The sequence below is a fragment of the Nansenia antarctica genome (genome assembly GCF_963989245.1).
Source record: "Nansenia antarctica genome assembly, chromosome: 8".
Taxonomy (NCBI): Eukaryota; Metazoa; Chordata; class Actinopteri; order Argentiniformes; family Microstomatidae; genus Nansenia; species Nansenia antarctica.
The window spans coordinates 56,735,887-56,760,435 of record NC_137678.1 but is presented as its reverse complement, the minus strand read 5'-3'; the positions used below and the strand labels follow the sequence as shown (position 1 = coordinate 56,760,435).

At 46.5% G+C, this 24,549-nt stretch overlaps 2 protein-coding genes and 1 pseudogene across 3 annotated transcripts; all 3 read right to left on the bottom strand.

Moving 5' to 3' along the window:
- Window positions 1-6,106: 6,106 nt before the first annotated feature.
- On the bottom strand, window positions 6,107-7,647 carry LOC308164462 (aurora kinase B-like; the record flags this gene model as incomplete). The annotated part of the gene is made up of 4 exons (XM_080538545.1): window positions 6,107-6,280; window positions 6,460-6,634; window positions 6,865-7,013; window positions 7,636-7,647. 4 exons carry the CDS (start codon window positions 7,645-7,647, stop codon window positions 6,107-6,109), a joined length of 510 nt encoding a protein of 169 aa, XP_080394671.1.
- Window positions 7,648-11,933: 4,286 nt separating this feature from the next.
- Window positions 11,934-12,969, bottom strand: LOC308164611 (putative nuclease HARBI1; annotated as a pseudogene). Its single transcript has one exon. The product of its transcript is annotated as a putative nuclease HARBI1 (transcript).
- A 190-nt stretch (window positions 12,970-13,159) lies between these two features.
- LOC308164461 (uncharacterized protein) lies at window positions 13,160-17,110 on the bottom strand (the record flags this gene model as incomplete). Its single annotated transcript, XM_080538544.1, has 9 exons — window positions 13,160-13,165; window positions 13,644-13,739; window positions 13,868-14,062; window positions 14,292-14,377; window positions 14,694-14,775; window positions 14,900-14,949; window positions 15,037-15,130; window positions 16,341-16,519; window positions 16,960-17,110. The coding sequence occupies 9 exons, from the start codon at window positions 17,108-17,110 to the stop codon at window positions 13,160-13,162; spliced, it is 939 nt and encodes a 312-aa protein (XP_080394670.1).
- Window positions 17,111-24,549: the final 7,439 nt, after the last annotated feature.

Below are 24,549 nucleotides of genomic sequence, written 5' to 3'. Positions count from 1 at the left end.
CAACTTATAGGTGTTACAACCATCCAACCTATATTGTAGGCTAGTCTGCAAAGTTTTGCTACGTTTCTGTGCGTACTATGAAATCTAATCCTGCCGGCGCCACTGAGTAGAAACGTTCTGTTGAGAAAGCCAGCTGATTAAAACCACCTGTTCACATAATTCGATTGTGGGTTTTAACATTATAACTTCATTCTGTAGTGCCGAGGAAAAAGGAAAGACGTAGGCAACGTAATGATAACTGTTTAATCAAAATAACAACTTGTACTCTCAGTACAGGACCAGAAAATAGATCACCAAAACTGTTGTGTCTAAACAGGAAGTTGCAACGTTAATAATCCTCCCCTCTGCCCCTAGTGCCAGAACTGGTTCCCTCCCACTACACAACCAACAGTAAGAGGAGAACATGAACCCATAATGTAGTCACTACACCAGCCCCCCCAGTGTTCACCTCAATATTGGAAATCCTCACGGCGAGGAGGGCGTATGGCCCGGCCCCTACGATCGTAGGTAAAGTCAGGAGGTGCGGGAGGAGGTGTGACATCGCCCATCACGTCCTCCTGCAGGGAAGGACGGGGGGCAGTGACGACCGGGGGCTCGCGAGCTGCGGGGGGTTGTCGGGGTCGGAGGGGGAAATGGCCAGGGCGCGGCAGGGGAGGTAGGACTGGAGGCCGGCCTCTGCGCGGTGGCAGGGCCAAGTCCAGGGGCAGTTCAAGGTCCAAGTGGGCCGGTTTGAGGCGATCAACGGACACACACTCAGGCCTACCCCCCATGTCAACCATGAAGTTCTTGGCTCCGGCCTCGATGACACGGAAAGGCCCGTCATAAGGAGGACGTAGTGGAGTCCTGTGGCCATCATGACGAATGAAAACGAACCTCGCTGAGTGCAGCTCCGGGGGCACCCTCGAAGTAGGGACACCATGCTGCGTAGTCGGGACCGGGACGAAGGTCCTGGCGCTGTCCAGCAGGGAGGCGCGCTGAGCGGCGGCGGACCAGGGCTCCGTTGACTTGGGAATGAAGTCACCGGGGACCCGCAGCGGCTGTCCAAACACCAGCTCAGCGGACGACGACTGGAGGTCCTCCTTAGGCGCTGTCCTGAGCCCCAGCATGACCCACGGCAGCTTGTCAAGCCAGTTGCTGTCCGTGAGGCTGGCTCGAAGGGCGGCCTTCATGGATCGATGGAAACGCTCACAGAGCCCGTTCGCCTGCGGGTGATAGGCGGTTGTGCGGTGGAGCTTGACCCCCAGATTCTCCGCCACCGCTGCCCACAGCTCTGAAGTAAACTGTGAGCCACGGTCAGAGGAGAGATCAGCAGGGGTGCCGTAGCGGGAGACCCACACCGCGATGAACGCCCGGGCCAGGTCGGGGGCTGTCGTTGAGGAGAGCGGAACTGCCTCCGGCCAGCGAGTCGTCCTGTCCACCATGGTAAAGAGATAGGTGTATCCGTGCGAGGGGGGCAGCGGCCCTACCAGGTCCACGTTTACATGATCGAACCTCCGCTCAGGCACAGAGAACTGCTCCAGGGGGGCCTTGACGTGTCGATGCACCTTGGCGCGCTGGCAGGCGATGCACGTGTCTACCCAGGCCCTCACATCCCTCTTGAGCCCATGCCAGACGAATTTCTCTGACACCAGCCGTGAGGACGGTTTCCTACCAGGGTGAGACAAGCCGTGTATCGTCTCGAAGGCGGGGCGCCTCCAGTTGGCGGGGACCACCGGTCGTGGCTGACCCATGGAGACGTCGCACAGGAGCGTGGCCCCTGCGTCACCGAAAACCACCTCTTCTAGGCGCAGTCCTGTGTCCGACAACTTGAGAGCCTGGACGGCGGGGTCGGCGGCCTGGTCTGCAGCCATGCGCGCGTAGTCCAAACCCAGTTGGACCGCACCAACCACCGCCCTGGAGAGACAATCCGCGACCTGGTTGGACTTCCCAGCAACGTGCTGGATGTCTGTGGTGAACTCGGATATGTAGGCGAGCTGGCGCTGTTGGCGGTCGGACCACGGCTCCGCCACCTTGGACATGGCGTGCGTGAGTGGCTTGTGGTCCACGTAGGCCGTAAACTCGCGGCCCTCCAGTAAAAAACGGAAGTGTCTGACAGCAAGCCACAGCCCGAGGAGCTCCCTGTCGAATGTGCTGTACCTTTGCTCTCTGGGAGACAGCTGGCGGCTGAAGAATGCAAGAGGCTGCCAGGCGTCCCCAACCCACTGTTCGTACACCGCTCCCACAGCAAAGTCAGAGGCGTCCGTGGTGAGAGCAGTGGGTGCCGAGGGCGAGGGGTGGGCCAACATGGCAGCGCGGGCCAGGGCCGCCTTGGTGTCCTGAAAGGCTTTGACACGCTCCGCCGTCCAGTCCACCGGCTGCTTCAGAGTCTTGCCCTTCTGGGCATCGTACAGAGGCCGCAGGATGTGAGCGATGTGGTGGAGGAAGCGATAGTAGAAGGTTACCATCCCGATGAACCCCTTGAGCTCGCTGATTGTGCTGGGGCGCGGGAAAGCAGCGACAGCTTCCACCTTCGAGGGGAGGGGGGTCACCCCCTCTGCGGAGACCCGGTGCCCGAGAAAGTCGATGGTGTTCCGTCCGAACTCACACTTCGCCGGATTGACAATCAGCCCATGTTGGCTGAGCCGTGTGAAAAGGGCCCGGAGGTGGGACAGGTGCTCCTCCTCCGTGGTGCTTGCGACGAGGATGTCATCCAAGTAGACGAAGAGGAATGGTAGGTCCCGGAGCACCGAGTGCATGAGGCGTTGGAAGGTCTGCGCCGCGTTCTTCAGGCCGAACGGCATCCGCAGAAACTCGAAGAGTCCAAATGGCGTGATTACGGCCGTCTTAGGGACGTCCTCGGGGTGCACCGGCACCTGATGGTACCCCCGTACCAGGTCCACTTTGGAGAAGAAGCGTTTGCCTGCCAGGTTCGCTGAAAAGTCCTGGACATGTGGGACCGGGTAGCGGTCAGGCTTGGACGCGTCGTTGAGGCGGCGGTAGTCCCCACATGGGCGCCACCCGCCGTCTGACTTAGGGACGATGTGCAGGGGAGACGCCCAGGGGCTGCTCGAGCGCCGAACGATGCCCACCTGCTCCATATGCGCAAACTCCGCCCTGGCGATGGCCAGCTTCTCCGGGTTGAGGCGCCTGGCCCTGGCGTGGAGGGGAGGCCCCTCGGTCTCGATGTGGTGCTCCACTCCGTGTTTCACCGTGGGCGCGGAGAAGGTGGGCTTGGTAAGGTCGGGGAATTCGGCGAGCAGCCGAAGGTACTGGTCACTTTCGGCGAGCGTATTGGACCACCCGCTGTAGACCGCCTCCCCCTGCGTACAGGCGAAGGAAGCGAAAGTCTGTGAGTTGACCAGGCGCCTGTTTCCCACGTCCACCAACAGGTTGTGGGCGCACAGAAAATCCGCACCAAGGAGGGGAAATGTGACAGCCGCTATGACAAAATCCCACGAAAAGCATTGCCCTCCGAAGCACACGTCCACCGCCCTAGTGCCATAAGAGCAGATAGGTGTGCCGTCCGCGCCTGCCAACTGCGGACCACGCTCCTCCTTCGCCACATCCGATCTCTCTGCCGGAATGATGCTCCACTGGGCACCTGTGTCACAAAGGAAACTGCGACCAGAGGCGGTGTCTTGTATGAAGAGCAGCCTGTTGGTGACGCCAGCGCTCAGGGCCACTACTGAGTGCCGGCCCCGCCGTTTCCCGTCGGTCCGAAGGTGCAGGGTGAGCGGCACCGTTTGGCCTTGGCGCCAAAAGTGGCGTGGTAGAAACAATGGCCCGCAGCGTTACCCTGCTGGCCAGAAGGTCTGGCGTCATCCTTCGCTCTCCTGCGACGGTCGGGTGGCGGGGCGGCCACGGGAGCGAGCAGGTCGGGGGACCGTTGAGGCATGGCCAAGACGAACCGGTCCGCCTCCCTGGCCAGGGCGCGGGGCTCCATGATGGCGGTGTTGGCCAGCGCCATCCTAACTTGAGCTGGCAATGTGCGCATGAACAGCTCTGTGAAGAGGATCATGGGGTCTTCTGTACCGAGCAGGTTTAGCATCCTCTCCATGCGCGCAGAAGGCCTCTCGTCACCCAAGTCCGACATGGCAAATAGGCGACGCACCCTCTCCGCAGTGGACAGTTCAAATGTCTCTAGAAGCAGGGCCTTGAGGCGCTCATATTTGTTCGTCGTCGGGGGAGCAGACAAAAAACCTACCACTCGAGCTGCGGTGGAGCTGCCCAACATTGCCACAGCATGGTTGTACCGGTCGTCGTCGTCATCGATGTCACTTTTGTTGAAATGTGCCTCTACAATAGCAAACCATGCAGCAGGCGTTGAGTCCCAGAACTCTGGTAGCTTGAGAGTGGGAGTGTGCGCACCACGCGTTACCCTGACAGGGGATGGTGATGGCTGCCGCTGGTTTGAACGTCTTCCTCGCCCGGACATTTTGCAGGATTGTAATGTTCGTTCGCTGGTTTTTGTACACAATTACGTTAACAAAAATCCACGTCGGGGTCACCAGTGTAGTGCCGGAGGAAAAAGGAAAGACGTAGGCAACGTAATGATAACTGTTTAATCAAAATAACAACTTGTACTCTCAGTACAGGACCAGAAAATAGATCACCAAAACTGTTGTGTCTAAACAGGAAGTTGCAACGTTAATAATCCTCCCCTCTGCCCCTAGTGCCAGAACTGGTTCCCTCCCACTACACAACCAACAGTAAGAGGAGAACATGAACCCATAATGTAGTCACTACAATTCCAAAAATTAGAGGTAGTCATATTTTTGCAGTATGGCTTAAACATAGGCCTATACTTTTCGGTTTGGCTCCTTACCGTGATTATTATGTTGAAAAAGACAGCTCCGCAGGTATTCTTGACAAAAGGGACAGCTGAAATTCACCGACATTAAAATGAGATGTAGCTAGGTCAACGTCGCCCTCTGTCGGTAGTCTTTTGTCACTGCGTTTACATCAAATGACCAGTTTATTCATTGGGTCTTGTAATGGTAAATTGTATCTGTGTCCTACTAATGTTAATTTGTGTGTTAAAAAAAGACATAATACACATATATAAAATCACAGCGTGACACTCAATAACTAACGAGGATAAAACACCGACAAGTCAGAGACCTATTTCCACTGTGGTCCTCTTCGACATGACAGACAAGGCATCAACATATAGCCAACAGTGGCAACAATCAAAACAACCAAACATTATGAAGCACTTTTAAACAAGGCATTCACAAAACAAAGACAGGCCCTCCCATGGAAGGTCTCTACTGCTCCAGGCGTGTCAACAGAGACCTTGTTACTCCCACAGGGCCACAGTCTTTGTGCCAATTCATACATCCAACAGCGTGGTCAAATACATATTTGATGAATGTATATTTAGAGTATGGAGAAAGTGAAATACCATGTAATATCACTGATATCTGGCAGGATATAAAGTGACACTTTGGAGGACGCGGACATCGATATCACTACAACTGAGTTTTTCCATCTTCTCAATAGCTTAAATGCTTCATGTCACATGCTATTTGCATTTAACATTTAGAGACTCATGTTATTGTTAAGCAATTATTTACATTCCAGATTTACACAGAACAAACATAAATTATATTGCAAATAAGTAGGGGTGTGAGTAGGAATTGTGTATTTGTCATTTAATTGTTGTATTGTAACTTTCAGTGGTTGTTATAGAGTAACATTTTCTTTTATCACAAAAAGTGTGTGTGCTAAGTAAAATCATAGGCAAGAATCAAGAGTTTGAAAATATATTTAATAGAAATGCAATGTAAAAGAGAAGCTTCCCTTCACGCACTTTGGTTTGCTCGAGGCAGCGTTTTGACTATTACTTTCAAGTTCGAGTTTTCAAGTTGGACAGAAATCGTATATATTAAAACCTTGGAGGGATAAAAACACAAAAAATCCCACAACGTAATTGCTAAACATTGACAAAGACAGACACCACACATGTAGACAAGACAACAAACTGTACAGCTGTAGTAGACCAACAGGGTAAAACAAACAACAACAAAAAAAGAAGAAGAAGAAGAAAAACGGCAGTGAAAACTGGCAGTTAGTCCCTCCAGATGAGTCCTTCACCCACCCGGGGACGAAGGCAGGGTGCTTGTCTTTAGGGTTTCTTGGCAGTGCAGACTGGGGGTAGGACCCGCCGTGAGTTGGCTCGCACCCATGGGTGGTCAATCACACTCTGCAGGGGCAGACGCATGGCCGGGCTGTAGCGGAGGAGCTTTGAGATCAGGTCCCGCGCCCCATCAGACACCACCTTGGGGAACTGCAAGTCCACCTACAACCCAGGGAATCAGTAATCAGTCAGTCTCACTATCTACAACAGCCTTGGTTGCATATCTATATCCATTGCAAGGGAGATGTAAAATAACGCTTTCATTCTCAACTTGTCAGCAAATGTTTCTAAATGACAAAAATACATTCTTTTCAATCCGTCTCCCTCCAAAATATGTGAACCTTTGTGATCCTCTCGTACGTGTCAGATCCGCTGGCAGTTTCAAACGGGGGTTTTCCAACCAAACACTCGTAGCAGAGTACCCCTATGCACCACAGGTCCACCTTTTCGTCATGGGTGCGCCCCTCAATCATCTCTGGGGGAAGGTAGTCCAGTGTTCCACACATCGTATGGCGTCTAGAGGGGGGGGGGGGGGTAACATACAGTTGTCTACAAAGCACCACTGTCTCCACATAATAGAAATACACCTTAACTCAAAACATTAAGGGGGGGGGGGGGGGGGGGTGTTAGATTTGCAGTGAGTGACTGAGAGCGTAAGCTAGCCAGCCGTGGCCAAGACCTTGACTGCACAGCACACATCGACTCAGTCCAGTTTGCGGCTGGAATGGGTTTCAGTGACCTCTCACCTCAGGGACGGTGCGTGGACGGACCAACCGAAGTCAGCGATGTTCAGCTCTCCGCGGAAGCCGAGCAGGAGGTTCTCTGGTTTGATGTCACGATGGACCACCTTCCTCTCATGGCAGTACATCAGCGCATCCGCCAACTCCTCCATGTACTGAAAACAAAAGGCCATTTGCAGATGTTAGATCACTTCTGGTCAGCTTTGAACAATACATTTTTAATCAAATTAAAGACATGTCAAACCTCATGTGCCTCGTTCCCAAAACTGGCCCAAACTTACTGAGGCCATAATCAGGCCATAATGCCAGCCATGGTAACTCAACTGCATATACAACATCCTGTTACAAACGTTACAATTCGACTGATTGGATAGAGAAGAAAACCAATAGATTACTCAGAATTTAGATTTTTGGGGGGGTGAAATCTGCACTTATTTACGACTTATTTTCCAGACTCACATTGCAAAATTATCTAAAATCTGTGATTGGGTTTTTCCAGAGCAAATTAAACACATATGGCTATTTAGGAATGAATAAACATGTATATTAGTGGAGTGCCTAATGAAGTGGCTGAATTTAGCAAAATGGTGTTAGCTTGGCTAACATGTGCTGTTACAGTGAGGGAATTAGCAATAGGGAGATAGCACGATCATTTTAGTTTCATCATCTTATACGGTTTAGATCAGTGCAGTTTCGAAACTAGGCAGTTTCATCTCAGCTGTTGCATCGTCTTGGCTTAAGAAATGACAGGGCTGTGTAAATCCCAAATCCTCTCACCTTCTCCAACATCATCATAGAAGATCAGAGGTTCCTCCACTGGGACCATCTTATATATAACATTTTTGGAGGAGGCATGGTGTTGAGGAAAGACATTTCGTGAGCTCAGAATGATAAGGTTCTATCTCCGTTTAGGGTAGTTCAGAGATATTGAGGGTCAAAGTTTTTACATTGCATTATGTTTTGTGAGATGGAACCTTTGTAATTACTAACTAAAAAATGTAAACATTTACAGTTTTTCTCAATTGCTTTGGTGCATTTCTCTGATCAGAATTGAAATTCTCATAACTGTTAGTTCAACCTCCACAACATTTAGTCATTTGTGCACATCATAGTAGCAGTTTCTCATTCCTTCAAACAAATTGCAAATGCTTTTGGACATGCATCAATTGCTGTCATACAATTCTCTGCTGTTTTATAACATTATCATTTGCTTATGTCATGTCAGTCAAAATGAACTATACTTTTGGATGCTTAATAGTCATTCCCTATAAAACTAATAGTCCTCATTTCATTGCTTGAGTCATTACATCCAAAAATGTTGAACAAGTTGTCAAAATCTGTCAAGCAAATTCTATACATTTCTTTATCATTTTTTCCTGAAAAAACTATTTCTCTCAGCTTTCACTGATGAGGAGGAGTGTGAAGCATTGATTGTAACCAATGATAAGCCACTTCTCCACAGTCACTCAGAGCTGAGTCCCATGAACCCTCAATTGGCAAGCATATATGAACCGAGCAGGACATAGTGTGTACCATTTTGACAATACTGTGACACAGAAATAGAAGGTCAGCATCGTGGAAGAGGGGCGAGGATGCGGGGAGGAAGGGTGAGGGGACAAAACAGGGGAAGAGGAAGAAGAGGCCAAGTACATAGGCAGATTCCTGATGAAATTAGGGCAATTGTGGACCATGTTGTCAATCACGGCCTCACAATGGCTGAGGCTGGCCGAAGGGTGCAGCCAAATGTTGGGAGAACCACTGTAAATTCAGGAAACATAGGAAACCAATGACATCTCATAGAAACATGTTAATTATTACACCTAATAGACCTCAAATGCTTAGAGTTTAAAATGTCTGAACACTATAAAAACATCTGAAAGAAAGTTATTTTAATGGAGTCAGACTCAGTTTACACATGTTAAAGCTGAACTGAGGTGTCAAAGCTTATAACATGAAAGAGACGGTGCGTTTCAAAAAGTAGCATAGGAAACCAATGGTGCCAATGCTGAAGTAGGAGAAAGCAAGCCCAGTAATGAATGTTGGATAGTCATTAAAATGTGAAATGGAATAAGAAGTAGCTAAGCTACATTATGTCAGTTGTTATAGTTGTTGACACATATCGGTGGAGGTGAAACCCTTACCGGTCTTAGGAGCACTTCAGGATCGCTATTCTCTTTATTCTGCGAAAAGAAAAAGACAAATTAATTCAAAAAAAAAAACTTCATAGCCCGAGGAGATCAGATCAGTCCAAATACAGGATGATTCTCCAGCGTAGCCAGCCATTCATTCTCTGCTAGCTAAGTTAACTACACGAATGGCACTTTACCGGAGATCACTAAATGCTGCAAAATGTGTATCTAATCAAATACAATTCTTACCTGCATGATGCTGAAATAGCGGAGTAAAAGTGAAACACCATAAACAACAATGTGAACCAATGGCCAGACTAACTTCTCTGTGTTCAACTGTCCTCCTGCTGTTGTTGTTATTCAAGTATATCCAGCTGCATCCTACACGTGCATCACCCGGGGTGTTCCATCAACATCACTAAAGGAAAATCCGGGTTTATTCTGACAGGTCTCACGAGAGTTCTTAAAAATATCCAGGCATATTCTGATAAATCTCGCGAGAGTTATCAAAAATAAGCCTGGATTTTCATTTAGCGACGTTGATGGAATACCCCCCGGACGCATGGACACTATTTGGTTCGACACCAAAAGTGGTCAAATGTAATGTGTATACTCAACATGCACTTTTCGTTTTTAACATGAACGTTGTTTTATATTTGTTTTGTTTTTTAAATCATGCTTTATTCAAATAAAATAAAAATTGTTTTAGCATGTGCTCATCTTACATTTGTAAATGGAATGTTGACAGAAAAATCTGAATAAAAATTCACACAATAACACGACATTCTCCTGTGATAAATGCATTCAGAGATAAACATATCATGTTTACAAATACGACGACTTCAGGGGGAAATGAAGCATCAAACAAGTATTCGATGGACGGAATTGACCAAACATTCAATGGGCTGAACCGTTGTCTGTTGGTAGTCAGGTTCAAGTTCAACAACAGGTTTAGCCTACTGAATATTAAAAAGTGGCAGATATCAAAATGAGATTGAAATGTTTGAATGGAAGTCATAGGCTAACTAAAGGCGGCACACAACATTGCAGAAACCGACATGGCGAGAGTATTAGAAACGTTCTGTTGAGAAAGCCAGCTGATTAACACCACCTGTTCACATAATTCGATTGTGGGTTTTAACATTAAAACTTCATTCCAAAAATTAGAGGTAGTCATATTTTTGCAGTATGGCTTAAACATAGGCCTATACATTTCGGCTTGGCTCCTTACCGTGATTATTATGTTGAAAAAGACAGCTCCGCAGGTATTCTTGACAAAAGGGACAGCTGAAATTCACCGACATTAAAATGAGATGTAGCTAGGTCAACGTCGCCCTCTGTCGGTAGTCTTTTGTCACTGCGTTTACATCAAATGACCAGTTTATTCATTGGGTCTTGTAATGGTAAAATGTATCTGTGTCCTACTACTAATGAATGTTAATTTGTGTGTTAAAAAAAGACATAATACACATATATAAAATCACAGCGTGACACTCAATAACTAACGAGGATAAAACACAGACAAGTCAGAGACCTATTTCCACTGTGGTCCTCTTCGACATGACAGACAAGGCATCAACATACACAACTTTTCTCTCTGGCAAAAACATCTTGGTGGTTTCTTCTCAAAAAGACCTGCATGTTCTCCACATGTCCGTTTTCTGTGCCCCTATCAGCTCGCAGCCTCTCTGGACATCCTCCAACACCTTCAATGCTTTGAATATAATATCCAGCTATGACTTTTGGATCGTTGTTTGTTGTGTACGCTTCCATCCATACCACATAACGACTATAGCCATCGATGCAACCATTGATCCCTATTCCGTACGGCTTCAGTTTGTCGTAAGAGTCCATATGCCAGAGTGCATTAGGACCTCAGGTAGAGTACTGTAGTAAGAGTCCATGTCCCAGAGTGCATTAGGACCTCAGGTAGAGTACTGTAGTAAGAGTCCATTAGTTTATTTGAGTTTGTGCGGCCGTACCACCTTGTCAAGCCTGATCTCGTCAGATCTCAGAAGCTAAGCAGGGCTGGGCCTGGTTAGTAACCTGGATGGGAGTCCAAAAAGGGTGAAAGCCTGGTTGCCGTGGCACATATATGTGGCTTGGGGTTGGCATGTTCCCCCCATGTCCACTAGGGGTCTCCTTCACCCCACATGGAAAGACATGCCAAAGTGAACACCCGTCCCTGACCACGATGGTGAAGAACGCTACTTGGTCCCCGGGGCGCCGGGCGTCGGTTCAAGCCGCGCCAAAAGGGCGACCGCTGCCCCTGGCTGCCAGTGGAGGAATGGCAGCCTGGATGGGTTACAAAGGCAGAGGACAATTTCCACCTGGCGACCCGCCGAAGATAGTGCATGTGCTTGTGTTTGTGTGTGTGTTCACCTAAAAAACTTGCATGTGTGTGATCAGAGTGCAAAACTGCCGTGTGTGGCCATTAAAAGACCATCAAGGTCCGATTTCTCTCTCTCTCTCTAACAGTGGTCTTTTTTTCCAGAGGAAACCAATCAAGAGCCAGTTCACAACGAGCCTGAACCCTCCACATCTGCTATGGCACCCCTGGGAGATGAAGCTGCTACCATCAACAGAGACCAAAAAAGATAACTATGCATGAAAAGTTAGCCAGAGAATTTCATGAGCATAAATTGCATATTTAAAAGAAGAACATGAAATAAAAATGAGAATTCTAGAGGTTGAACAGGATATGAAATTGGGACAGAGGGCTATGCTCCAAAAAAGAATTCTGCATACCATGGTGAATATGAAGAATTGTGAAAAATAAAAATAAATGTATTGTCATTTGGCATGTGAGTGTGAGTGAGTATTAATCATCACAAACTACATTTTAACCAGCCTTGGTTCACTCGTTTAATTTTGCTTTACATTATTGTAATTTTGTACAGAAACAGTATGCAAGCAAAACTATACCATAATGAATACATTCCATATTTAAATGCTGAAGTGCTGCACTGTGAAAGCAGCTCTGTGTGCAAGTCCTCGCTGGTCATTGGCTGCCTCTGCCATGGGCACATCTGCATCATCCTGATCTTCCATTGGCAGATCAGGACAGCCATGCTGCTTCAGGTAGTTGTGCAGCACAGCTGTAGCAATGATCACTTTGCAGCATCTTCTTGGCTTGAAACGAAGCGTATTTCGTAAGCACTGGAATCGACTTTTCCATACTCCAAACATACGCTCGACCATCCCTCTAGTACGGATATGAGCTCTGTTGTACCTTTGCTGCTCAGCTGTTGTGGGATTTAGATGTGGTGTGAATAAATAGTTACTCTGACCATATCCACTATCACCAAGTAGTAAGTAGTCCACTATGTTGTCCTCTCTCAAATTGTGCACACAATGAAGAGTTGAGAAAAATCCTTGAATCATGGGTTGCACCTTTCCAACGGGCAACAATGTTTGAAAACTCCAAATTAGGAGTGCATACACCCTGAACATTGATTGAAAACCAGTTCTTACGATTCCTGTATTCCTCTGCATCAGGAGTTGATGGACACTTGATGGGAACATGACATCCGTCTATACAGCCAATCACTCCTGGGAAGTGCCCATATTCATAGAATTGCACTTTATAGTTGGCTTGCCCAGCAGCATCAGGGAACTTGATGTAAAGACTCCTCAGTTCACAAATGGCACTGCAGACTTTGTGAACTATTCTACATACAGTTGGTTCACTGACACCACACAAATCACCAGTTTCACGATGAAAGATTCCACATGCCAAGAACCTCAAAGTGATCAGAACTTGCAGTTGATTGGACACAGGCCCTCCTCTTTGAGACAGAGAGGAAAGTCTAGGCTCAAGCAAAGTAATTATCTCCAATGCATTTTCCTTGTACATACGAAAGCGGTCTCGAAAAGTTATTTCATCAAACTGATTCAATGGATCACTCCTATCCAGCAGTATTCGTCTGGCTGGCCTTTGTCGTGCATGTTGGTCCTCATTTAGATATTCCAAATAGTCCATGCTCCCAAACAATCCAAGCTCAGTTTCACAAACAGTAGCCTAGCCTACTAAGCGGGAGTTAAACCTGCCTCCTTGGCAGATTAGTTTAAGCTTCAATTCAGTCCAATTTAGTCCTGGAGTAGCTCTAATCTTCAATTTTGCAATCGGCTTTGTTTAATCCAGAACAGGCTTAATCCACGACTATTTTAAGCTACGTCTGTGCAAGTGAATTTCAGTTAAGCCAGCTCAAACAGCATTTTAGTCTGGGACTAGGCTTAAGCCTTGTCTCCGAAACCGGCCCTATATATCTTAAATGAAGGCATTATATGCTTGTTTGTGGTCTGACTGCACTCGTTTTAAGATTTATTTATTTTTTACTTGTTTTAAGAATATAATCTTGGCAAGTGAAATCTTAAGTGTATCTTGGCAGTTTCCTTTTGGCAGATCATTTTGTTTATTTAAAGTAATATTTCCCCCATTTTATAGCTTTTTTGTCTTGTTTTTGAGAGCTGACCTTTGTCAATGAACCCCATTGTTATTGTAACACACATACTGCAGTACGGTAGGTAAGTAGTTGGATGGAAGGTCAGAGGTCAAAAGGCCCATGTTTAAAGTAAGTTAGATTTCAACATAACTTGACTGATTAGTTCAGAGATCCCTCCAGAACATGTCAGGGAGGGAAGGACAGAACTCACAGATATGTTGATCTCCTCCAGGGCAGTTTTAGGGGTGTTCTTCACCACGCTGATGAGAGCCAGAGCCCCCTCCACTGTCACAGAGTTATACGCCAGCTGCACGGACACAAAACATGAGATTAGATTAGATAAGATTAGATTTGACTCAACTTTATTGAGGGGGGAACCCATTGGGGGAACCAAAATATGTCTACATAATTGGGGGAACCATTATGACCACCTACCAGTAGGACGCGGAGCGTGTCATTGGCCTCCAGCCCCCTACACAGCATGTCCACTCCCTCGTTGGTGATGCGGTTGTTGTTGAGGTCAAGGTGCACCAGGGTGTTGTTGTATTTGAGGGCCTCGCCCATGGCCAACGCCCCCTCGTTCCCAAAGCCATTCCATGAGAGGTCCAGGTGTTTCAGGGTCACATTGACCTATGGGTAGGAAGAATATATATCTCATCATAGAAATCACTTCACCATTTCCTGTTTATGGACTTCATAGTGCACATCCTTCATATTGAGGTGTCTTCCACAACAGCAGACATGAACAGAACCATCGTCCTCTTCCAGTTTCTCCTCAACTGATAGTTCCTGAATGTATCTATCCAAAATGTCAATAGAACTTTTAAGTTTGGGACTGCGTTGTGTATGTATCCATTACCTTGAGCCCAGCACAAAAGCTCACAGCCCCTTTCATCCTCAGATGGTTCCAGCTCAGGTCCAGCACCTCCAGACCTTCATTGTTTGCTGTGGGGTAACAATGCCAGGGGCAGCCAGTGAGAGACACGAAACACTAACATCTGCAACAGCAGCTGGTGAAAGCGGGAAAAAGTCGGCAACCGACCAAATGTTCAGACTTTTATGAACATTTTCTTGGCTTGACTAGCGAGTGTGTCATTGATTTTCAACAACGTTGAAATTTATTTAAATTTTTCTGAATGAAAGTCAGAACATTTTGATTGGTTGACGACTTGTTCCCTCTTTCACCAGCTGCTGTCATCTTGCATGATTGTAACCCTAATAACTACAGATATACAGATAAAGCTCTGTATAATGTTCCTACCTAACATCTGCCCCAAATGGTCCCCGCCTCTCGCACAGAACTTGTTATGGCTCAAGTCCAGCTCCTTCACTCTGTAATTGATCTAAAGGGAAATATAATATAAGTTGCCGGATCATAACGCCAGTCACATAGTTACAAATCTCTATTTATATAAATCTCTATTTAGTTATAGTCGCAAATATGTTTGAATGTTGCTATTCACTTACTGAAAGAGCGTCTGCTAAATACTTAGCATCATCCTCTATGAATCCATTTCCTGTTAAAAGATTATAAATAATCAATGGCAAAATGCAATCTTTTGAATTCACTGTCTCTGTTTTGAGTCTGCATGTATTTGGTCTACCTGATAGTTTGAGGGATTTGATGGAAATGTTGTCCAGCAACATCTTTGCAATGCACTCAGCACCTGCAGTCTGTAGGTGATTGTTGGACAAATCCTATGTGAAAGACAGAACATTTTCTTTAATAATAGAGATTCATAGCCTTACTATGAAAGCATAGTGACCTGCAAGTCACTTACACCCTCTAGTGGCAGACTGTGGACTACTATCGACTGTAGAATGTCTAGTCATACCCTGCTGTTGCAATGTAAATACTAAATCACCACATTGATTGTACCATTGCAATTCTACCAATGCAACATGGGAGGCTGGTGGAGGTAGAACTCTGATTCTACTCTGTGAACTCTGTGTTCTATACATAACCATAACCTATGGATAGAACAAGTCAATCATGTGTACCTTGTCTGAGAATATTTTATACAAAGTAGAGAAATGGTTTTCTTTGTATTCGATCCAATATTGATGCAAGTTGTATGTGTGTGTGTCCGTGTTTCTGGTCTTTGTTATTGTACGTTTTGGTGTTATAAAATAAGAAAATGACAATAAACATATTGTGAAAAACAATGTTTACCTGTATAATGTGTCTCGAAACAGACCTTATGCTCACCAGTCCAACTCACTATATCCACTAGACCAGGCCACCACTACCCCCTCCAGACTTACCACTAGGCCAGGTCACCACTACCCCCTCCAGACTTACCACTAGGCCACCACTACCCCCTCCAGACTTACCATTAGACCACCACTACCCCCTCCAGACTTACCACTAGACCAGGTCACCACTACCCCCTCCAGACTTACCACTAGACCACCACTACCCCCTCCAGACTTACCATTAGACCACCACTACCCCCTCCAGACTTACCACTAGGCCAGGTCACCACTACCCCCTCCAGACTTACCACTAGACCACCACTACCCCCTCCAGACTTACCACTAGGCCACGTCACCACTACCCCCTCCAGACTTACCACTAGGCCACCACTACCCCCTCCAGACTTACCACTAGACCACCACTACCCCCTCCAGACTTACCACTAGGCCAGGTCACCACTACCCCCTCCAGACTTACCACTAGACCACCACTACCCCCTCCAGACTTACCACTAGGCCAGGCCACCACTACCCCCTCCAGACTTACCACTAGACCACCACTACCCCCTCCAGACTTACCACTAGACCACCACTACCCCCTCCAGACTTACCACTAGACCAGGTCACCACTACCCCCTCCAGACTTACCACTAGACCACCACTACCCCCTCCAGACTTACCACTAGGCCACCACTACCCCCTCCAGACTTACCACGAGGGCAATGGCCAGCGCCTTGCCCCCCAGGGGTCCCAGGCCGTGGTGGTTGATGTTCATGGTGACAGCGCCCAGGTTCCTTATGAAGTAGGAGACAGGGACCACCCCCACCAGCTGGCAGGCCTGGAGGTAGATGTCAGCAGTGGAGGAGGGGGCCTTACTACTCTTCTTCACCTCTGACAGCGGAAACAAGTGATGTCAACAACGATCAGGGATAATACCACGCACCAAACCAATGAACTGTAACAATACATTGTGAGAAGGTTTGTAGCCAAAATAACTTCATAAACTGTCCATATTCATTCATTCATTCATCCATCCATCCATATTCATTCATTCATGCATCCATATTCATTCATATATATATATTGTCACTGATGTCCTGTACAATTGTCACTTTTTAAACTTTTTCTTGAATTATGCCTGTTGCCTTATTGTCTTATACATCTCTGCAATGTCAGGAACCGAAGCCTAAGAATGTTACTCTCTTACACTTGTGTAATGTGACGTAACAATAAAACTTGAAACTTGTACATGATATTCTATTGGACTAATACACACATTTCTGAGGATACCCTCCCTTCACATTCCTTTACTTAAATCTCAATGGGAGTACCTTCAACCTCCAGGTCTGTGTCCCATTCATCCTCCAGGTCTGGGGGCTCCGTGGGGGACAGGCTCTCATCATCCTCCAGGTCTGGTGGCTCCGTGGGGGACAGGCTCTCATCATCCTCCAGGCAGAGGGACTCGACAGACAGGGTAGACATGGGTCCCCTCCTGTGTAGCAGACTCACAGGATCCAGTCCCAGAAGTTAACATCTACTGTTTCAGATCATTTGCTGACATTCTTCAACATTATTATATGACTTTAACACTTCCCATCTAACCGTATGTCTTGGTGTCTGTGAGGGGCTGACACTGGGCAGAAGAACAGCGTAATAGAATACCTTACCTGTGTTGTCCAACACTGTAATATGACCCTAGAGATAGAACGTGTCATGAATAGTGACATGAAAAATTCACCACTCACCCAGGGTAAAGAAAAGAGAGTGCAGGTGCATTCTTTTGGAGGAAATATTAGCACATACCTATGTTTAGTCTTGTTTAATTATGTAGTTTATATTATTGCTATTGTGTGTTTTATTGATTACTATTGTTCTATTATTGTTTTAATGCTGTGTGGATATGTCAAAGCACTTTGAGCTGCAACGTTTGCAGGAAAGGTGCTATACAAATAAATTGTATTATTATTATATGGGGAATAAAGTCAGTCACTCGGGTTGGTTGAATTATCTGGCTATGAATAACGTTTTTCAAGACACGCCCACGTCACTGACAGCAGAACACCTTTTTTATTTTCAACCAAAAGTGAGGGTGGATAATAGTACATGCAGGTCCAGGCGTGAAGAGGTGGTGCTGGCCAGGTTAAGGATTGGACATACCAATTTAAATAGTACCCTGTTTTTAATAAACAAGCATGCAGATGGCAACTGTGAGCAGTGTCTATGGAATAGACCAGAAACAGTGGAACATGTTTTAATACACTGCCAAAAGTACCATAACGAAAGGCGTAGGTTTATTGCTCAGGTGGAGGAAAATAAAGAAGTATTTGAGATGAAATATATTTTACAGAGAAGGGAAGGGAAGATTTTAAAGTTGTTGTTTTTCTTTTTAAGGGAAACAGGGCTTTTAAAAAGAATTTAAGTTAGTAAAGTTAAGAAGCAAGTCCTGTGCCACACTCCAGTCCAGCGGTGGCGGTAATACATCATTTGGTTGTCAACCGCCAATTGAAAAAAGAAGAAGAAGAAGAAGAAGAAGACTGACAGCAGAAAAAATGATAGGGAGCCTGATGTTTTACGTTCTCTACCCGTTAACATGGCTTTTAAACCGCGTCTCAGGTAAACCTCAAACCAACACTACACCCAGTAGAGGTTAGAAATATGTAAGAGAGCAACTTGGAAGTTTAAACATTGCTTGTCGTCGTTGCTCTGCATGACCATAACATTTGCACAGTGAGCAGGATATGCTCGCTATCCAGCTATGCAGCCATGATTGACAAAACGTTGCAGGTGTCTGTCTCGCTTTTGCAGATATCTTTTGTTTTAATCGTTCGTCTTTTTAAGTCAAACGTCAATTAAATTACATGTTTACGATGTCGCATGTCCCACATCTCAGGCCCGTTTCAGCCTGAGCACACTGCGACGCATGGCGTTGACGTTTTAGGCTGACCAGCTGACTTTGGCTGCGTTCGTAAAGTCTCTCTGAGGGCCCCGGAGCGCACACTGGGTTCGACGTCATAAAGGGACCAAGTCATTTGATTGGACAAGAGGCATTCCATGAGTGCTGATCAGATTTCCAGAGCGAATTTACGAACTCAGCCCTTTAGCGATGAAGTCGAGACTCCCAGCATGATGTCATGAAATGACCACGTGCTGATGTTTTGATGCAGGTCAAAATAATAGGCTAGGTGCACGATCTCCACTACTTCCTGAAAGGCACCTTGCATGAACATATCCTGTCTCACTTTATTGGTTTAATTGATTAATCAGCTGTGCGGTAAACTGTTGGAACACACAGTGCACAGCTGATTAATCAATTAAACCAATAAAGTGAGACAGGATATGTTCATGCAAGGTGCCTTTCAGGAAGTAGAGGAGATTGTGCACCTAGCCTCACTTTTAAGCCATGCATGACTTTAAAACCACTGTTGCATATCAATCTGATAAATTGATCAATATCAGTCTGACAGATGTTGGAATCAAGCATAAAAAAATACTTAGATGTGATTAATGAAATTATGTGATTTGAATGAATGCAGACAAATCTATCTATCTTCCATAAGTCACCAACCAACCGACCACTTCTCTTGACACAGACGCCGTGAGGAAGCCGCCCTCTGTGTGCACTAATGGAAAGGAAGTCTGGGATGGTGGAGGAGTTGTACCATCCAGGAGGTTTACCAGAACACAGAACACAGCCCGGCTGGATCAGAGGCTCTCGGAGGGCAAGGAGGAGGCCAGGAGAGAGACAAGGGACGGGCTGGAAGAGGGAGCACCGGGAGTGGAGAGCGGGACAGGTGGAGTGTGTAAAGTAATGAAGGAGGAAGAGGAAGAGAAGGTGGAAGAGTTCACCCTTGTCGACCCTAACAAGAGTAGCCCGGTAGCACAGGTACAGCTATCGACAGAGACGGCAGAACTACAAGATCCATCAGGCAACAGGACAGAGGACAGCGCCTCAGAGGAGACAGGGAGGACCACCGTCATCAGCCCTCTGGGAGGACAGACAGAGACATTGGCCATGGGGGAGTCAGCACCGACCCAAACCCAGGCCCTGAAGGCGTTGGTACTGGAGAACGTTGGCACCCAGGCAGACGATTGTGCGGTCGCGGCAGAGGAATGCTGGGATCAACCCATAGATCTAGGTGAACTGCATGCTGGGATTTGCGGTCCTCCTCCGCCGCTGGAACCGCTGGACCTGGTCACCCTCCTGGCTGAGTCAGAGACACACGGTAGCCAGGCCGTGGAGGGCCATAGTCAGTTCAGGGATGAAGCCCACTACCCACCATGGCAGTACCCTGGGATGAGCTACTACCCTCCACTGCAGGAGAGGGTCCATCCCTATGAAGGTGAGGTGTTTTTTTTGCGTGATGCACATAGCTCACCAGAATTACCATACAAAAGTATATATGGTACATACATTGATGGAGATGTAATAATATAACTGAGCACATACATACACATACAAAATAAAAAGGAGAGAAAAAAAAGGAAACTACAGAAAAGGGTAGCCTACATTGCAACAGATACATTGATTATATCCAACTCCTTACACTACTCCTGGTCAATTCACAACAACTGCATATTTGTAACATTTGGGGAGTTCTTGTTATTCTCACCAAATGAGAATGAATCTAGTGTGTTAGACCTAGGCAAGGCAAGGTTAGACCTAGGCAAGGCAAGGCAAGGCAAGGCAAGTTTATTTGTATAGCACATTTCATACAACAGGGGCAATTCAAAGTGCGTTCTGTCGTGCTCACATCACTGGTACCACAGTATTGGGGTTAGCATGTGCACCAGACATGCCTCTCTGCCTCCTCTGTAGAGATGTGGAGGATGTGGGAGGACCTGGGTGAGAGCCACGCCGCAGCAGAGCCTCCCCAGGGAGCCCGCCAAGACCTCCCCCAGGCCTGCTTTGACTTCACTGTCATGTCCTACAACATCCTGGCCCAGGGACTGCTGGAGGCCAACCAGGAGCTGTACAAACACTGCCCTCTAGAGGTGCTGGGTTGGAACTACCGCCTCCACGTCCTGATGAAGGAGCTCCAGAGATGGGAGCCTGATGTGAGTGTGGGGGACTAACTTAGCCGTACTGTAACACATGCACACACAGGGTGCGTTCGTAAATATGCTCAGGAAATCTGATCAGCACTCATGGAATTCCTCTTGTCCGATCAAATTACTTGGTCGCCATGATTTCTGTATGGTACGAGGTACAAAAATACTTGTCGGAAACACCTGTTCTCTCTCGCTATAGTCCCATTTGGGGCAATAATTACTTTGTGCCAGGTATGGCAGACAGGGGCTTTACATTATGGGCTGACAAAGGAATAACACACATTAATGACATCTTCGACTCAAAGGATGAGCATATGGAATCATTTGAAATTCTAGTAAACAAACATTCTATCCCTCGCAAGCATTTCTTTAAGTACTTACAGCTCAGGAACTTTATTTATTCTAATCAAAATCACTCCCTGGCCATACCCGCTCTATCCTCATTGGAGAAAGTTTTAATTAAAAATCCTTTCGGAAAAGGAATTATTTCGGATGTATATGATTTGTTGATTGCTAGATCACTAGAATCTTCAGAACCCAAATTGAAAGCATGGAGGAGTGACCTTCAAGAGGAAATATCAGTGGAAAAATGGAACAAGGCATGCAAAAGAGCTCAAACCCAGACCGCTAACACTCGTTTAAAGCTTCTACAGTACAATTGGATAATGAGAGTATATATAACACCAGAAAAACTCAATAAATGTAACCCCAACATTCCAGACTTATGTAACAGGTGTAGAGAGGACAAGGGTACATTTTTTCATTGTATATGGGAATGTCCAAGAATTCAAGAATTCTGGGAAGAACTTGGAATAATAATACAGGACATTCTGTCAATTAAAATTACTGTTGAGCCTAAGCTGTTTATTCTTGGCATTTACCCAGAGGGACACAGGATGAAATGCAGTGAACAGATCTTTATGGATATGTGTATTTTACAGGCCAAAAGATCAATAGCACTAACGTGGAAAAGCACAGGTAAACCAAGTATTGTGCAATGGTTTAGGGAGATGTCTCGGTGTCTACCATTAGAGAAAATGTCATACACACTCAAAGACAGGCAGGAAAGATTCCAAAGTATTTGGGGCCCATTCATAAAATATCTGGAGGACAAGGACTTATCACACTGGATGGACGAACCTGGGCGTGAACAAATGTAAACTCTGTAATAAACCATTTGAACAGGTGTGTGAATTGACCAGGAGTAGAGTAGGAGTTGGATATAATTAATGTATCTGTTGCAATGTACCCTTTTCTTTATTTTATTTATTTTTATTTTATATATTTTTTAATCAGTTTTCATGTTTTTATTATTACCTTTATTTTATTTTTTCTCTCCCTTTTATTTTGTATGTGTATATATGAGCTCAGTTATGATTGCCTCTCCATCAATGTACGTACTATATATAGGCCTACATGTGTATGGCAATTCTGGTGAGTTATCTGCTTGTATGTACAGTATATACATTTTAAACCCTGAGGTGGTGGTGGATGTCTTAAAGGCAACAAGGGATCTGACAGCTTTTGTGAAAAGATTTCATAGTTTTAAAAACAACACACGTCCTCGGAGCTTAGTACAGTTGTAGTAGAACATTATTGCACTATTCCCAACAAGCGTCCTTGGGTTTGAGAAAGGCGCTATATAAATCTAAGATATTATTATTATTATTACACACCTACATGCGTCACCCTGGCAACAAACACTTCACACGGCTGCGCTCAGGCAGACGCTTCAGTACCATGCCCACCCGGACTAACAGACTAAAGTTCAGTTTCTTCCCCAGGGCCATAAGTGCACTAAACTCGGCTAAGGTCTAAGAAAAACTAAACAGAAATTCCCTCTGTAACCCCCCCCCCGCCAGCTGTGCAATACGAGAAACTACTGTGCAATAACTAAGGGAATAGTGCAATGTTCTATAACCCTGCAATATGTTTACATTCTTGTGTTAGGTTCATATACTGTATATAAGTTACTCAGTGTTTCCTCTATATGCATTTATTCGTGGCGGGCCGCTTGCAAAACAGTTTTGTGATTGGTCCGAATTTCGCGGGACATTTGGATTTCAGGAAATCCCTCTTCCTCACTGTCTCTTAGCCCGGCGCCCGGCCCTTTAATCCCGTAAGCGTATCCAAATCGAAAATGCAACATCATCAGCGACGACTGTGGGTTATTGCATTTACTGCTGTTCTCTGGTTCATGTTCTTATACCAGTGCTCAGTATAGAGTATTTTAGATGAACATTCGTAATATAGTCTGATGTTCATGGTCAACTAAATCAGCCTATTTTGTGAAACAAATAATGTTCCCGCTAATGGGCTAACCGAGCAGCCTCGCACCTAATGCTAGCTTCGAACGGGAGCGTACCTATGTTCCCCGGGTCCTATGTTCCCCGGTTCCCCGCTTCCGAAAAAGGGTCCTATGTTCCCCGCTTCCGAAAAAGGGTCCTATGTTCCCCGCTTCCGAAAAAGGGTCCTATGTTCCCCGCTTCCGAAAAAGGGTCCTATGTTCCCCGGGTCCTATGTTCCCCGCTCCAGAAAAAGGGTCCTATGTTCCCCGCTCCCTCCGTGGAGGGAGTTGGAGGCCCGTCTACTGAGGCTGAAAGAACAATATATTCAGGGCCTCAGACATCTGGCTTCGTACTGGAGGTCTGTGTTAGTACCTGGATGGGAGACCGCCTGGGAATACACGGTGCTGTAAGCTTTTCGTACCTCCACGTTACCGAGGAGAGGCGCGTGCAGAGGCCGAGGAGAGTGTACTCTTTTCGGATAGACATTTATGCATGCTCTCGGGGTTCGAAACATTACTTCCCGAGGTGCCAGCGGGGTGGTTGATGGCTTAAAATGACCGTATAGCGATGTTGGAGTGAGCCAGCATAGTCTTGTATTTTTACCACCTTCCTAGCCGGTGTTATTATTGGACAAAGACGGTGCCCGGGGCACACTCTTTGCGGGTTAATAACTTCGTTTTAACGGGGCTTACGGTGAAAATTCAAATGTGTCCGGACAGGGGAGAGGGGCGGGATCGTAAATCACTTTAAGTGGAGTCGATTGAAGACAGCCATCGATGTCGACACTGCTCGGGGTGAAGTTAAGCACTTGACGCATGTTGAACTCCCGGTATATTGAGTTTACTCCCGGTTCACTTCTCGGGGTGGCACCACGGTGGTTCAGGGCTCAAAATGACAGTATACCGATGATGGAGTTAGGAGCATAGTCTTGTGTTTCTACCCCCTTCATAGCCCGTGTTATTAACGGGCAAAGACGGTGCCCGGAGGCACCCTTTGCGGGTTAATAACTGTGGTTTACCGTGGGTTACGGTAAAAATTCAAACGTGTCCCAAGAGGGGAGAGGACAGGGAATCTAGAACCATTTGAATGGTGTCGATACGACACTCTTATCACGGTCGACACAGCGCGGAGCGAATTCCCGGGTAGAAAGTGTCTGTCCCCCCGCTGATATCCTCCATGACGTGCTGCTGCTTAGAGCAGCGGGTGAACTCCCGGTTCATTGAGTTTACGGTTAAAAGCATATCTTCTCGGGGTGTCAGTGCGGTGGTTAAGGGCTCAAAATGACCGTATACCGATGGTGAAGTTAGCAAAGGAGTATTGTGTTTGTACCACCTTCATAGCCGGTGTTATTCACGGGCAAAGACGGTGCCCGGAGGCACCCTTTGCGGGTTAATAACTGTGGTTTACCGTGGGTTAGGATAACAATTCAAACGTGTCCAGATAGGGGAGAGGACAGGAAATCCAAAACCATTTGAATGGTTCCGATACTACACTCCTATCACGGTCGACACAGCGCGGAGCGAATTCCCGGGTAGAACTATTCCCACCCCCCGCTGTCAACGGGAGTTTCATCCAGCAGCAAGC